Source organism: Tetrao urogallus (genome assembly GCF_951394365.1).
Source record: "Tetrao urogallus genome assembly, chromosome: 7".
Taxonomy (NCBI): Eukaryota; Metazoa; Chordata; class Aves; order Galliformes; family Phasianidae; genus Tetrao; species Tetrao urogallus.
The window spans coordinates 31,891,851-31,906,745 of record NC_136820.1 but is presented as its reverse complement, the minus strand read 5'-3'; the positions used below and the strand labels follow the sequence as shown (position 1 = coordinate 31,906,745).

At 39.1% G+C, this 14,895-nt stretch overlaps 1 protein-coding gene across 1 annotated transcript in view; it reads left to right on the top strand.

Annotated features, from left to right (window-relative positions):
• The window catches only part of CUBN (cubilin), a gene marked incomplete at both ends in the record, with an annotated part of 131,593 nt that overhangs the window by 53,284 nt on the left and 63,414 nt on the right, over nucleotides 1-14,895 (top strand). The window contains 3 exon segments of the mRNA XM_079538628.1: nucleotides 86-245; nucleotides 8,850-9,031; nucleotides 13,075-13,249. Of these exon segments, the coding sequence (XP_079394754.1) occupies nucleotides 86-245; nucleotides 8,850-9,031; nucleotides 13,075-13,249 (517 nt within the window).

Sequence of the window (14,895 nt, the reverse complement as noted above, 5' to 3'; positions counted from 1 at the left end):
AGCTTCATCACTTTCTTTGCTATCCTGTACACTAAGAACTGAGAAGCCGTTTTTACTCACTTGGGTATTCTTTGTTTCATTTCAGCTCTATGATGGGCTTGATGTACAGTCCAACCTGATAGGCACTTTCTGTGGACAGTCTCTTCCACCGGCAGGGAACACCACAGGCACCAGTCTTCATGTGGAATTTTACTCTGATGGACTGCAAGCTAGAAGTGGGTTCCAGATGCTGTGGCATATTAATGGTAAGTTAATCAGGCTTCCTCTACAGAAGTGTTTTCTTCCACTCGTGGGTAGGTGAGTTTCAGCTTATGCCTCTTCACTGCCAGCTAAGTAGAAATAATCTGTTACAGCATTGAAAGCATCGCGTTTCCTTATAATTGCTTAAATAATTTTCCTGTGAATGTTTCTGCACATGCACACCTTTTGAAGATCACACGATCACAGGCTAGTAGCAGAATACTTTGCATCTGCAGAAAAAGCCACAGGGATGAGGAGCATCTGCAGAAGTGCAGTGCTGAAAAGGAGATTTACTCTATTAATGGGAGATATTAAAGGACATAGTACTATTAAAGGAGATATTACTCTATTAGCAGGCTACTTGGGCTTTCTAATGGGAAACACTCAACTCTGTTTGCCTGATTTCTGTAGATTTGTTTTTCCAGTGCAGACTTCTCTGGTTTGCTTTATTGGTGCTGTTTTTTTGATCAGGGTGTTCACTTCCAGTTCTCCCTTTACTCTGCTCCCCTCCTTTCTCTGCATGAAATAACATTGGCCAGGATGTGCTTTGGATGTTTTTTTTTCCTCTTGTGTTTGTGTGTCACAAAGAGTGTTGCAGGCCTTGTTAAATAGCAAGCATACATGCCAATTATAAACCAGTCTGTTAATGATCGTAGGACTGCAAAGTATGTTTGCAATTTCTTTGTAAATTAGGCTTCAGATGTTATTTTTTCACTCTGCTTGTTTAATGGCAATCTTGGTCTGTAACAAGATTAAATCATATGCCATTGTATATCCCCTCAAAGAGGATCCAACCCCTAAAATAATTAAATAGCCACAGTTACCCTGTCTTGCCTAATCAGTTCACACCATTCAACTTTGACAGCATTGTAATGCAGCTGAAATCGGCTGCAGAGGCCCCACTGTGGGTTGCCGAGGTGTAGGGCATGTATACATTGCTTGAATAGGAACTCCTCTGTGCTGCCAGGGAGTGCTGGAGCTCCCGGGCTCCCAGAGCACTCTCTGACTAGACAGTGCTGTCTGGCATTCAGTGGGGGTCAGGGAGCATTTCTGGGCAATGGAGGGCCATAAGCAGGAGGAATGTGATGTGTGGCAGGAGCCAGCAGGGGAAGTGTTGCAGCACAAAGGTACGTTCTTGTGCTTCGAGCTGATGTCATCCTGGGACTACACAAAAGAAGAAAAAGTGGGGGCTTTTATGCACAGAGCCAGATGACATCAGCTCTATACAGTAACCATGGTTCTGGGTTAACTTGCTTTTCTAAAGCTCTGAGAGCTTTCTAAAATCTGTCTGCGTAGTAAGAACTCTTTTGCTTTCCCTCCACCTCCCCCACACAGTCATTTCCCGGACTCTCCCACCTCCCACATTCCCTTTCTGCACTGACACATTCAACTTTTCTGTCAGCCAGCACTGCCCCTCTCTGAGCTCCTGGACACAAAACCGCATGCTGTGCAGAGCCCAGCCTGCTAATATGGGGCTGTGCCTGAGCAGCAGAGCAGGATGTATGGGATCAGATAGGGCTGGCTCCCAGGGAATGTCACTGCTGGCTCTGAACGTCACAGCTGTGACTCCTGACAGCCTGTAATATGAGTGCAAGTTCTTCCACAGACGACCACAGTCATTCTCTTTCTGTATGTTGTAGGCACTTCCTTTTTTTCTAGATTGGTGACATGCACAAATGTGGGTAGCCCTCTTACCCTTGGTGTCTGTGTTATCAGAGCATATACTGCTACCATGGGCTGGATAAAATTAGATATGTTGCTGTGGTCTGGATGCAGTGCTCACTTCTCCCTTGTGAATATCTTTTAAATGTACAAAATCCTCAGCAAGGAATGTCTCTTAGTGTAGAGGAACTCAGCAGGAGATGCTGCTTTCAGCTGGGAATTTCATAGCGAAGCATTCAGGTTCCTTCTTTGAGAGCAAATTCATAAGAAAAGCTAAACATGGTCTGCTAACGTCTCACCTAACAATAAGATGGCTACATACATATATATATATATATATATATATATATATATATATATATGCTAAGAGGAGAGTTTTGCTTCTGCTCAAACGACAAATGTATACTCTAGAGTTCAAGCTCCTGTAAACTATTTCTCAGGCTGTTCATATGCTCCTTAACTGGCAGCTGTGAAGCATCTAAGAGAAATATATCAACGACATTCACATTCTTTGGTGATCAAAGAGAGCAGCAGTTGGGTTTGCTACCATGGGTCTAATACAGTTCACTTCAGACATTCTTTCTGATAGCTTTGCTGGGAGTTATGAAGTGATTTGAAAAGCTGAAAGACTGCATCAAGAACTGGCATGAGGAGCCCAAGCTGACATGCGTAGCATGAATTTGAGATGTTTTGAACTGAAACATTTGCATCTTTTCAGTTGCTGACTTGGGCTGCTGAAGGAAACCTAGTCTGTTGGCTTTCTCAAAGAGAGAATTTATCTTGTGGGAAAGCTGTTGTTTATGCTTTAAAGAGTCTTGTATCATTTTAACTTGCATGCAAAGCTATAGTGCAAATAAATGAATTTAAAAGTGTTTTTGGTTATGTAATAACACTGTTCATCTAAATGCCTTTCAGTGATTAAGCTGCACTTACCAGAGAAAAATTTGAATCTGCTAGGTGCTCATTCTTCTTCTGCTGTTTGTCAGGAAGCTTAATACAGGCAAATATATTTGAGGACACATATTGGCCCTCTGTGCAAGAACAAACTCTTGGTAACAATTTGGATGTAGCAAAGATGGCATACCAGTTGAATTGCTTTCCTTAAAAAAGTTCAGGAGGCCAAAAGGGCAGAGGTCTCCGAGTGCAAAATTACACCAGTGACAACTGTCACTATCTGAGAAGACACATATTTCCTAGACCCGTCACTTACCTTATTAAGCAATGTATGTGTAGGAGGGCTGCTTTATATATATGTGTTTCATTGGAAGCTTGCTTATTAGGCTGCTTCATTGTTAGTAAAACTTACAAATTTAATTGGCTCTTCTCAGTATAGTCAGAATTTGTGTTTGCTATTCTGTTTTCTGTGGCACATTAATTCCCCCTCTAAAAAAGAAGCAAAGCACACTGCTGAGAGATGAATAATGTAGCTCCAAAGTATTGCTTTCTTCCTCTTGCCATCATCTTCTTTCAGTTGGATTTCCCTTGGGAGCCATGACTGATAGACAGGGTATGGAAAAATCCTCATTTGGTTCATGAGGAGAGCAGTTTTTGTTACACTGGGTCCATATTTTTGGAAGATGAAAACTATTAAAAAGAATGCAATAATTAAATACTTTTTTTTAGTATATATGGAGGCAAATTGTGAAATAGTTTTTAAGCTCTTCAGGGAAGCGCAACAGAAACAAATATTAGATTAAGATGCAGAAACCAGACATCCATTAGGATTGCTGGAGAGAATATTGCATTGCCAGTGGAGCTGATGCCCAGATTTCCTAAGCCTGAATTCTCACTCTATTTTTGATTCCTTATGCAGCCTTGGAAAATCAGCAATAGTTCAGTTTTCAGGAATGGCTATTCCTTTTCAGTGTCTTTTTGTATCACTTCAGATCTGAGATTCAAGGGGTCTGATCATATTACGACTTGAACAGTTCTTTTGAATTATAGGTGTGCTGTGTTCAGCTGGCTTTTTGTATCACAGTCTGGCTATTAAAAACATTGATATATTCTCTATAAGACATTGTGAGGAATTAATTTTTATTTCTTCAGCAAGCTGACCCCTCTCCCTCTGGCTAATATATAATAATAAAAGCTGTTCTTTTTTATAAATGCATGTTGCTAAACTGTTCCATCAATGTCTGAAAGTTAGAAAATGGACTTCTTTTTGGAACATTGAGCACTGGCGGCTGCTACAGAAACTGTGGCCATTCAGCATCTTGGGAGATTCCAAGCTTGTGTTTAAGTGTCTAAAAGTGTCTTTTAAGTCTCCAGAATTTTTCTTTATCCAATATCTTAGTGCTCTCAGATTGGGACATGTAGAAGAAAATATCAGAACTCAGGAGACTGATTTAAAAAGAAAAAAAATACTAGTGAAAACTATATAGGTAATTAACAAATTAGAAAGGAGAAAACAAACCAAAACTTTTTCTCACTTGAATTTTTACTTGCTAGCATAAACCTTCCCAAAAAACATTATCCTAGCTGCTCCACTGGATAATATTCTATAAAATAAATCTGCTCAAGAGAGCAAAAGGTTTCATAATCAAGTCCAAGTTATACTTCATACAAGTATTAGAGTAGAGCAGACAAATGTTCATACTAAATGCTCCTTGCAGCTAGAGTCAGTTAACATTTATTGAAGTATTTCAGTATGAGCACAGCAAATGGAACAATCCTGAAACCTTCCATTTCCCTAACTGACTTTAAAGAAACAGTGCCAGTTTACTTTAAGCTTTATGGGAGGGACTGTTCTAGAGTGTGGCTAAAATGTAGCTATGAATAAATCAGAAAACCTTGTGAATAATAGAGGTTTCCACAGATTACTACTTCTGTATTCAGCTATAATTATTTATGAGAATTGGGATTCTTCTTTGGTTAATGAACACCATCTGCTAACCGAACAGGCAGTAATGCAGAAAGCCATCTATAAATTACTTCTTGCACAATGTTCAACGACTGCTAAGATTTTAGCCAGAGGAAAGCAAAACCAGCAAATACATGTTTCCTGAGCTTTCTGTTTGTTGCCTGATGTCCTAGCAACTAACTACCAGGTTAGGTAGCTGTTTTAAGCATTTTTCAAGCAAATTCCAAGACCTTTACACTGCTAAAACATTCCCCCCACACACTTTTTTAAAGTTTAACTGCAAGGCAGAATTTTCCAAAATGACTGCAAGGAAAGCTGCACAAACTGAGCATATGCCATATGCAGTTCAGCTGCAAGAAAATTTTCCACAGTGCAGCTGTCCATATAGCTGTCCAGACACAGCAAGATCATGCAATTCTGTGCTGTGAAAAAACTTTTAAGTATGTTTCACTGCGATCTGAAGTTATGAGGCAATTTAGAGGTTCTGCCTTCTCATTTTTGTTTATCGCTAAGCACTAAATTGTTTATTCCTTTGTTGCCATATACAGCAAAAGCTCCCTTCATTTGAATAAAAGCAAAATGTAATCTGACGTTTGCAGACAGATATAAATAGTGGGAGAAGGTTTGTGGTCGTTCACTGGTGATGTCGATGATGGAATGAGCTCTTAAACGCATAATCCTGGAATATATGCATTTGTATTTATATACATGTGTAAATGTTTGTGCATATGCTTATCCTCACACATATCTATTTGACCTGAACACCATGCGAATTAATATAATTTGATATCTTATCTGATAATTTGAGCTGTCAGCCAAGTAAGATTTCAGAGCATAAAATAAGCATCTCAAGGCAGGGAATACACAAATATGTACTGCTAGTTTATATTTCCATAGTTGCTTGTATCTTTGATCAAGTCAAAGAAGGAGATAATGCTATGAGAACTTTGTGGCCAATGAAAATTGAAAGAGACTGAATAAGGCAGGTAGCAAATTTCAAATACTTTTTTTTTTTTTAAATATCAATCCCTGACGTATTTCTGTATTTTGTTAAAATCAATGAGCATCTGTGTTTCCAAAAAAAGCACAAGAGAACAGATTCTTATCCATGTAAGAGCAGAAACATGATGTATAGGCTTTTTGCCACCTGGCCAGAGAATTCTGGTATCACATTTTTGCTCTGGTGCAGAGGTTTCTGCTGTCCATATGCAGGTCAGTCAGAATAGCTTAGGTGTGAAGTTCAGATGTTTGCAAAGAGTAATGAGTCCTTTTTTCAGGTGTTATTCAACAAATAGTTGGGCATAAGCTCAAGCAATTTCTGATTTGTTTGCAAACAATAAGGTTGGCAACATGAGTTCTGCATGTTCATTATAAGAAATGACTCAACTGACCTCCGCTTTCCTGGAGCACTTAAAAAGAAAACCTTTTCTGGGAATGCTAGTAGTTGGAAGAAAAGAAATGGCACATTGACAACAGTTTGACATTTTTATTCATGTGCTTCACTTGCTTCATCCATAGAATATCGATTGAATTCAGAGCAAGTATAAACCCCTCTGGAGAGGGAGCATGACTAATCTGAATGCTACCTGCAAGGCTGCAGAAAAAGAACGGTCTGTGCCTTAAGCAGCAGCACACAAGTTTTCCACTCCTCTGAGACATTTTAGACTTAAATAAAAAACATGTCTTTGTGGCTATCAGGAAACTCTTAGTAGGAGAAGCTGAGTCATAACTGCCTGTTTAGTTCTAAAACATTCCCAGCTTTTTCAGGCTGATAAATAGCAACTGGCTTTGTTCTTGCTCGTTGAAAGTCCCCTCCTGCCCATCCCCACCCCGGGCAGCCCAGCCATGCAGCCTGCTTGCTGGGAAACCCTTCTGCTTCCCAGAGTGGATGGCGGCCTGCTCAGTGCTTCACAGTTTGCTCCTGCTGCTGAGGGAGGAGAATAGCTCATGCTGCAATTGTAGGACTCTCGCCATACCCTTTTTTCCCCCAGCTGTAAAAGAAAACAACCAGTCAGAATTATAAAGCATCGTGTGCAGCAAGATGAGCAAAAAAGCTATCCTATAGGGTCACCTTCAGCCATGTACAGGCCTGTAGATAGCCATTGCTTAATTGCTGATGTTTAAAAGGAAATTTTCCTATTTGTGCTGGGTCTATGTTATGCAGCTGACATGCCTGAAAACATCTTCCACATACCTGTGGTTAGTTAGGTGGCCCTTTTGTTTAAAGCAGCCTCCTAATGTGTTCCTCTCTTTCGGAAGTACTGCTCTTTCCTCTCATAGATTGTATTTTGCAGTCCTAGAAAGCATCAGAGCCAAACCTGAGTTTTTAGTGAGGAGCTAGAAGATTCCCATGCTAGAGGTGGTGGCAAATGCTGCCAGGGCCACCCTCTAACAACTGTGGTTTTATCACAGGAAGTGCTGAGAAACATATTTGTATTTAATTCAAGACCTTCATTTATAGCTTCCTGAAGGGGAGGGGAAAAAAATTAAAGAAAAAAAAAAAAAATGTTAAGGAGAGCAATCAGGACAGTGAAAACACCTTGTTCAAGTAGCAAATTATTTATATACTTCGTAGAGATTAGAGGAGTCTTAAAATTCTCTGTGGCTTAATTGAGCTTGATCAGAGGGATATTTTATTGGCTTTATGTTATAAAATGTCTCCTCTAACTAAAAGCTCTGGTACAGATACTATCTATCACTTCTTACATTCCACAGTATTTGCTTCTGGGAATATGCAGCTCATGGTTTGTTACTTGGTTTTAGTAAATATTCTGGAGCTTTTTTGCTGTGTGACAGAAACTTCCCTCTGGAAATGAAGCCAAAGAGATTGATGGAATGTGGGCTTTTCTTACAAAGCTCAAGTGACTGTAAAATCTATGTTAGTAAAAGATCAGTGCCTAAATGAAGCACCTGGGGGCTTATGATGTGAAGATGAACAAAACACTGCTACAAGACACAGTGACATACGATAAAATCAGACCAAATGCAAAATTACTTTCTGCATTTCATGAGTACACAGACACTCTATTGGCTTTTTTAAAAATGGTGTTTCGTGATGAATGTTGCTGCCTTAAATTTGCCCTGAAACTGGAAAGGGCTGTTGTACCTTTCCACCCCACAGCCTCCCTCAGCTGGAGACTGGGTCAGTGAGAACATCTTCCCAGGAAACCAAACGAAAGGAGCCAAGCGCAACCATTTATATTTATATAAAGCAATAATAAAACTGCAGCTTCAGGTGTTCAACTACTTTATGCTGTCAAATCAGGGTCTGCATTTGGTCTGTTTTATTTTTGCATATATGTACATATATTCTTATTTTAATCTATCTGATAACATGCAATAATTTAATCACCCAAGTGGCTGGAGGGTGGGATTGGTAATAATTTCCTATCTTAAAAAAATAAATAAATAAAATAACCAAAAAACCACCATAATTTTTCAAGTATGGCGTGTCTTTACAATTGCATGGTTACAATTCAGTAAAAAATAACTTTAAACCCACCAAAAGTCAGAAAGACAATTCTGGCAATTCACTGTGACTTGCCAGCTTGTAATCGTGCTCAGTGGGCTAAGGGAAATTGCATTGTCTTTAATTTTATTAATTCGTAAGCAGTGGAAAATGGCATTTTTGCAACAATAGAAAGCCCTCCGCATGATAACTTAATTGGTGTAGTAGTTGAGGTCAGTAACAGCTAGAGGTGAAACTGATTCAGCTTTTTAGAACCAATGAAACAATGTTAGAGGTTGATACAAAAAAGAAAAAAAAGTTTTTTTTTTTGTTTTTTTCTTTCTTTCTTTTTTTTTTTTTATCTATGTCTCTGTTCAGCTGTCAAAGAAAATACTTAGGTGAGAAGAATGGCAAAACAGAGGGTGAAGTGCTTACTGTACCGGATCTGCTAGCAGGCCCAGCGTGCAGTTCCTCAGTTTCTCCTTTCCAATAGACCTCAGTTCCTCTGACAGAGAGGGTCATCCAACCCGGTGCACACCCTCACGCAGGAAATTGGTGCTAATGTCTGTCCTCATTATGGAGCTGTCAGTGACATTTTCCAGAGCCCTTCACTGATAGGTTGCTTTGCTGTGTTATCAGGTTGTGGAGGAGAACTCTCTGGCCCTTCTGGTTCCTTTCACAGTCCTGGCTACCCCAACAGATATCCAAGCAACAGAGAATGTATCTGGTACATTCACACAACGCCTGGTAGCAGCATCCAACTCACCATTGAGGAATTTGACGTTGAATATCACCCAAACTGCGACTATGATGTTTTGGAGGTAAGAGTATTAGATTTAGTTCTCAAAAATACACAGGTAATGTACTTTTCTTTCTGGAGCAGATCACTCCAAGGACTGCAGGAACAGAAGAAACAGTCTGATGCAGTTTCTCCTTTCTGCTATGGTTAGAGTCCACAGATATTGTCACAGAAGCTTGTTTTAAAGTGTTTTCTGAAATATTTTATGGAAATAGAAGCCATCATTTTGGACATAATGAACGAGTTAAAAAAAATAAAATTAAGGGCTTCTATTGAAAATACATACAGAAAAAAATGACCACTGATCAGGTTTTTGAAAGCTTTAAGTATATGCTGCCACAGCAAGAGGTAACACTGAGCAGAAAATGAGGGAAACCTGTCAACCTACTGCACTTACAGGTCTTTAGTAGTTGCTTTTGTCTTCTCATTAAGCATAAAGAGCCATCAAGTACTACTGTAAGTCTTGATTCTCTGTCAAAGCTGGGCTCTCTCTTTGCTGGCAGTTATATCTGAGCAGGGATCAGTTTTATTCCCAGAAAATCTGTGTCATGAGGGTGACCGACCACATGAAAACAGCTTTCTGTTGCTCATAACTCTGGAATGCTGACTGTTAACAATAAATGGAGCTAACAGGGCAGAAGCAAATGGTAAGAACAGATTAAAACCATGGGCTTTATGACAATGTCCCGCATCCCTTTTCTATGGCATCCAGCTTTACTGGATCAGGTGCTCTGATCTGATAAAACATTTTTATTTTTTATCTGTTTGCAGCTGAGATATCCTGTGCCTTTTTTTTGTGAACCACACCCTGGATTTCATTCTTTCCATCAACCCTCCTTTTCCTCTTTTTTCCTTCATGTGGTAACTACTGATTTTCTATTTTGTAGCCAACAGTAACATTTTATTGTTTTTTTGTCATGGAAACACACTAGCTTGTTTTTGTTCCAGTCCTTTTGAAAGCATCTCATTAATTAAACCAGCATAAAGGAGAAAAGAAATATACTCCTAGCTCTAATGAATTGGACTTTGACTAGTGCTTTTTATTTTGAAACTGTACAGAAAACTGTTGCTGAACAGCTAACAGTGTAAAGGAAACCCACAAAACTCAGATTCCCATTCATTATTCTTGCCCATTCTTAATTCTTTTAACCACCCAGCAGAAGTCGGCAGGGTTTATGTCAGAGCTGGGTTTGGTCTCCTTGCCCATGGTGTGCAGATGGCTCCAGGGAGCATCATGTGAGAGGCCAGTCCATGCTACAGATTAGATGCATATTAGAAACTCTTGCTGTTTCCTTGGCCACATAGCTTCTCCAGGCAGGTTTAGATGATTAAGAACATGTGTTCCTGCTAAGTCCCATGCTGTGGCTCTGACTCAGAGAGATATACCACGAACACATTTTAAAATTCACATTCTGTGCAGATTTGACAAATGCAATTGTCATTGGGCCTTACAAGCAGCCAAGCGGTGACATTTTACTGGAAAGTCTGAGGTTCCAGTGGACAAACATGCTTCTTCCCTAGACTATGACTGCTTCCTAGCCGAGTCTTAATCTGAGCTGTGATTTCATCCATTCTGACTTCTGAATGCTTTGAGAAGATTGATTAGACAGAGGGACCATTATCCATTCAACCATGTAGACTCCCTGCAGAAAGCAAAAAACTGCCAGTCTTAGACAAAATTAATATATTTAAGCTATTAAGCCTGTGTAATCAGCCACTGAAACAAGATACAATCTTCTGAACATCTAAGAGACTGTGACAGAATTCATTCCTTGTTTCTTTTGGGGGTTGAAGCTTCAGCTTCTGAAATGCCACATTACCCTGATGTCACTCCATGTTTTTTCCTTTAATATTTCTTTGTACCTCTAATGGCAGAGCAGCATCAGGCAGTGCGAGCAACTGGTGTGCACAATATCCATGAAATTATGTAGCAGTGCACTACACTTATCCCTGAAGGTGATGGAGCTAGTTCAGCTATTTGTAAGATTTACTCAGATGTTTAACTTGGACAGAACACAAACAACTTCTGAGGTTAGAAAGTGTCTGGCAGGGCTTGTTCAAATACTAAGTTTGCTCTCGTCTAGAAGTGATGAGGGGCAAAAAGGCCTTACAGAAGACTGATTCTTTTGGCATTGTCACTTTTTGATAGAGATTCATGGATTGCTTTTTTCAACCTTATTCATGTTTATGAGACTAAGAAAATACTGGATCAGGCTTGGGTTGTTACTGCTGGGAAAATCTTGATGGGATCTGTTGACCAACCTTCCTATTTCCCAGTTTTGTTGTTAGAACTTGCCATTCTCTAGTTCAGGGTTTGAATTTATTGTGTAATATCTTCAGATACAACCTGAATAGTTTTTCTATCTGTTATTGCTCTATCTATAGCTAGTTCAGTTGTGGAAAGATAGTGGCACACTAGTTCAGCTAGTTCAGTTGTGGAAAGATAATGGCACACTCTTGTTTGATGTCTCCAACAATTTTGACATTTAAGGTTACTGTCAAACTGTCTTTTGCAGCTGCTGTCTCATGAGAAGCATTTCCATGGAAGGTGGAGACTGTAGTATCAGACAGTGTTTCATTAACATACATGAAGCCATTAGCTACCAAAATAGCATCTGTTTTTTGAAATTGTGCTGAGCGTGTGTATTGTCTATGGCTATAAGAGGGAAGACTGAGGAAGATGAGCCAGTTCCACCAGTTAAAAATGGGCTCAAACTAAGATCCTCCCACATCTCTTTTGAAAAACAAAACACAGGATTAGCAAGGCTCCAGGGCTGCCATTTAATTCACTTGAATTGCAATAAATTTCATTATAAAGTGCACAATACCGATGACGATGTAGTGATGGTTTTCTAGTTTATAACTGCCTGAGGTATGCTTTACCAAATAAGAAATTCCAGCTCTTGAATGTCATTTTTTTTTTCTTTTTTTCTTTTTTCTTTTTTTTTTTAACTGTGGCAAATATGTATGGTATGTAGTTCACTATGAAAGTAATACTTTCTACTTATTTCCGTGGGAACTACAATAGCTACAAACAGCATAACAACACTACTTGATAAAGCAAATTCTCTGCATAAAGTAGTTTTTCAGTATAGCTACTACTATCAGCTGATTCACATGGATGAGCAGATCAAGATGTTCTTCATTTCATGATGGCCACCTGGAACATGGTTTGTCTTCCACTTCACTGTTGCCACTGCTGAAATGCACCATTCACTACCTCACTGTGCTGACATCCACTGTTTGTTCTCCATAAATATTCAGGAAACACCAGTGAATGTCCACTGGTGCCACTGTTTTCCACATGGAGGAATTCAGTTCCACATCTTTGCTCCATATGCACATCCATGTCAGACACCATTCTGTCAGACTGCCCCTCTGCTGCCACCAGTCACACAACAACAAAATATAACAGAATATTGGTGAGAAGGTTTCAATCTGTACTGCCATACCGCCAACATCCGCCTCAGACTCTGTGGGCCAGCATAATCAAATAAAAGGTGTCACTTTTTGGAGCAGCCCTGTATATATCCTTGTTTCCATAGAGGATTATTATATTGTATTTTACAGGACCAAAATTTTGTGTTTTGGATTCTGATTCTGCTGTTGAAATTAATAAAATTGCAACTTTTTGTTTCAATAGAAAGTGATAAAATCTAGCCCTGATTAAAATAAAATAAATCAGTCTTACCTGTGCAAAATATCAGCACAAATTCCTGCAAAGATATATAGTTTGTTTTCACAAGCGCATAAAAATGTTTTTTTATGTTTCCACAGAAACAAGGTAATAACTGTAGAGGGATCAGTGAAGAAGAATGTAGCAAAGTCCCCAAAGCAGAAAGTTCTTATTTAATACAAAGCTGTTTTGAACTCTCATTCTGTTTTGGATGGTGCATATACAAAATAAACTTGCACAGAAAGTAACCTTATTATCCACTTTGCTTTTAAAATGTGGAATCACTTTCAATATTACAAGACGTTTTTATTCTCCGAAACATTTCTCTCTTTTCTATGTGGCAGATGGGTTCTTTTAAAAATATTACCAGTGTTTTCTTCCATTTCTAGGTCTTTGGTGGCCCTGATTTCCTCTCTCCCAGACTAGCCCAGCTGTGTATTTCGAGATCAGCACAGAACCCCCTCCTGGTCTCTACCACTGGTAATTCAGCTGTTGTCCGTTTCAAGACAGATGAAGCAGTGACTGGGAAAGGTTTCAATGCTTCCTGGCAAGAAAATCCACATGGTGAGTGTACTGATTAGTTCTATGAGAAATTCAGGAAGTCAAAATTGAGGATTAGCCATGCAAGCATGTAGATAACCAGTATAAGATTAAGAGCTAAGGGTGAATTTGGGTGTTACTGGATGCAGTAACACTAAGAGAGACTGAAAAACACCCAGAGGGGAAAAAGAAAGAAAACAATTAGCTCAAATTCATAGGCCCACCTATATATTTATACAGGCTACCTTGTTGGGGTTTTTTCTCTAAAAAATTAATCAGGGCATTTTTGTAATCATAAAGGAACTTCATGGTAGTAAAATACTCTTCTGCCCTTCTCTACCCACCTCACACGAATTATTAGTCCTGTATTAGCCAAATAATGCTTTTGTTTTTAAATCATAAAATGAAAAAGATCTGAAAACGTGGCTTTACTTGAAGAACTTGGTGACATCCACAAATATTTGGCGTGATTACTAAATACTTGAACTCCGTAAGGTTCATCCATCCCACATGTGATTATTTGTTCAAAGCCTTACTGGTAATAAGTAAAAGAAGAGACATGCTTAAAAGATCCAACCACATGTTTCTGTATGGGAGTTCTCATGAAAAGGCCAATTATTGGTAACTAATTGCAGTGAAGAATGAAGGGAGGCAGATTTTAATTCTGGCAGTTTTGCTTGATTAAGCACACTGATTCATTCATTTGTCAAGGTTTATATTTTTCCATTCTCACAAGTTTTGTGAAAAAAACCACAAGATTTTTTTAATAAATGATCAGTTTGCAATACTTCTCTGAATTAATCCCCTTCCAAGATCTGGTGGCTTATTTTTTATTCTTAGATCCCCTGAGGCTTTCTCATCACTTTATAGCGTTTTGCCTGTTGTGCTCTCAGCCTCCCTGTAGCCTCTGAATACCTTCTCTTCAGAATGAAGTAATGCTATAGTATTTATTCTTTCAGCAGGTTGTCTCTGTCTCCAGCAGAGACAGCATGTCTTTCTCTCACCCTCCTCCATCCCTCTACAAACTATGAAAATCCATGTGTTTTTTTCCCACTGAAAGCCATGGCACTTCTATCACAGGATCCATTATTCTTTTTGCTCAGATATTCACGAGCACTGGATCAGTTACGGACAGAAATATCCAGATGTTGACTGGAGTGCTTAGGGAGTCCTCAGCTGTATGGATAGAGAAGTAGGAACTTGAAAGCTTGCAAATGTTTTACTGCTCATGGGGAAAGGGGAACTCCTAGCTTTCTTGATATATTCAGAAATATTTTTTTGTTCTCAGCTAGGCCTAGTCATTGCTTTCTCAGTATGCAAGGTTATTATACTTTCTCAGTATGAGGCTATTGTGATTCATGTGTAAAAGGTCTGTGGCATTCACATGAGTGGTATTTTTAATTGCTTTTTTAATATTTAGGGTAGAGGAATACCAGCATTAACTTCAGACTCAAAGACATCTACTATCCAGCCTAGGGCTGGAAAGGAACATTGTTTTTGCATATTCATCAACAATGAAAGGTTATACTTTCCTAGCAATAATTTCCCATTGATTTTCATTGCAGACAGGGCCATGTGTCAGTTGGAACACTCATATTACATGAGTTCAATGCAGAAAATAAAATGATGGAAACGTTCTTCCCTCAGTTTAAAAATAGACGTATTCTTAC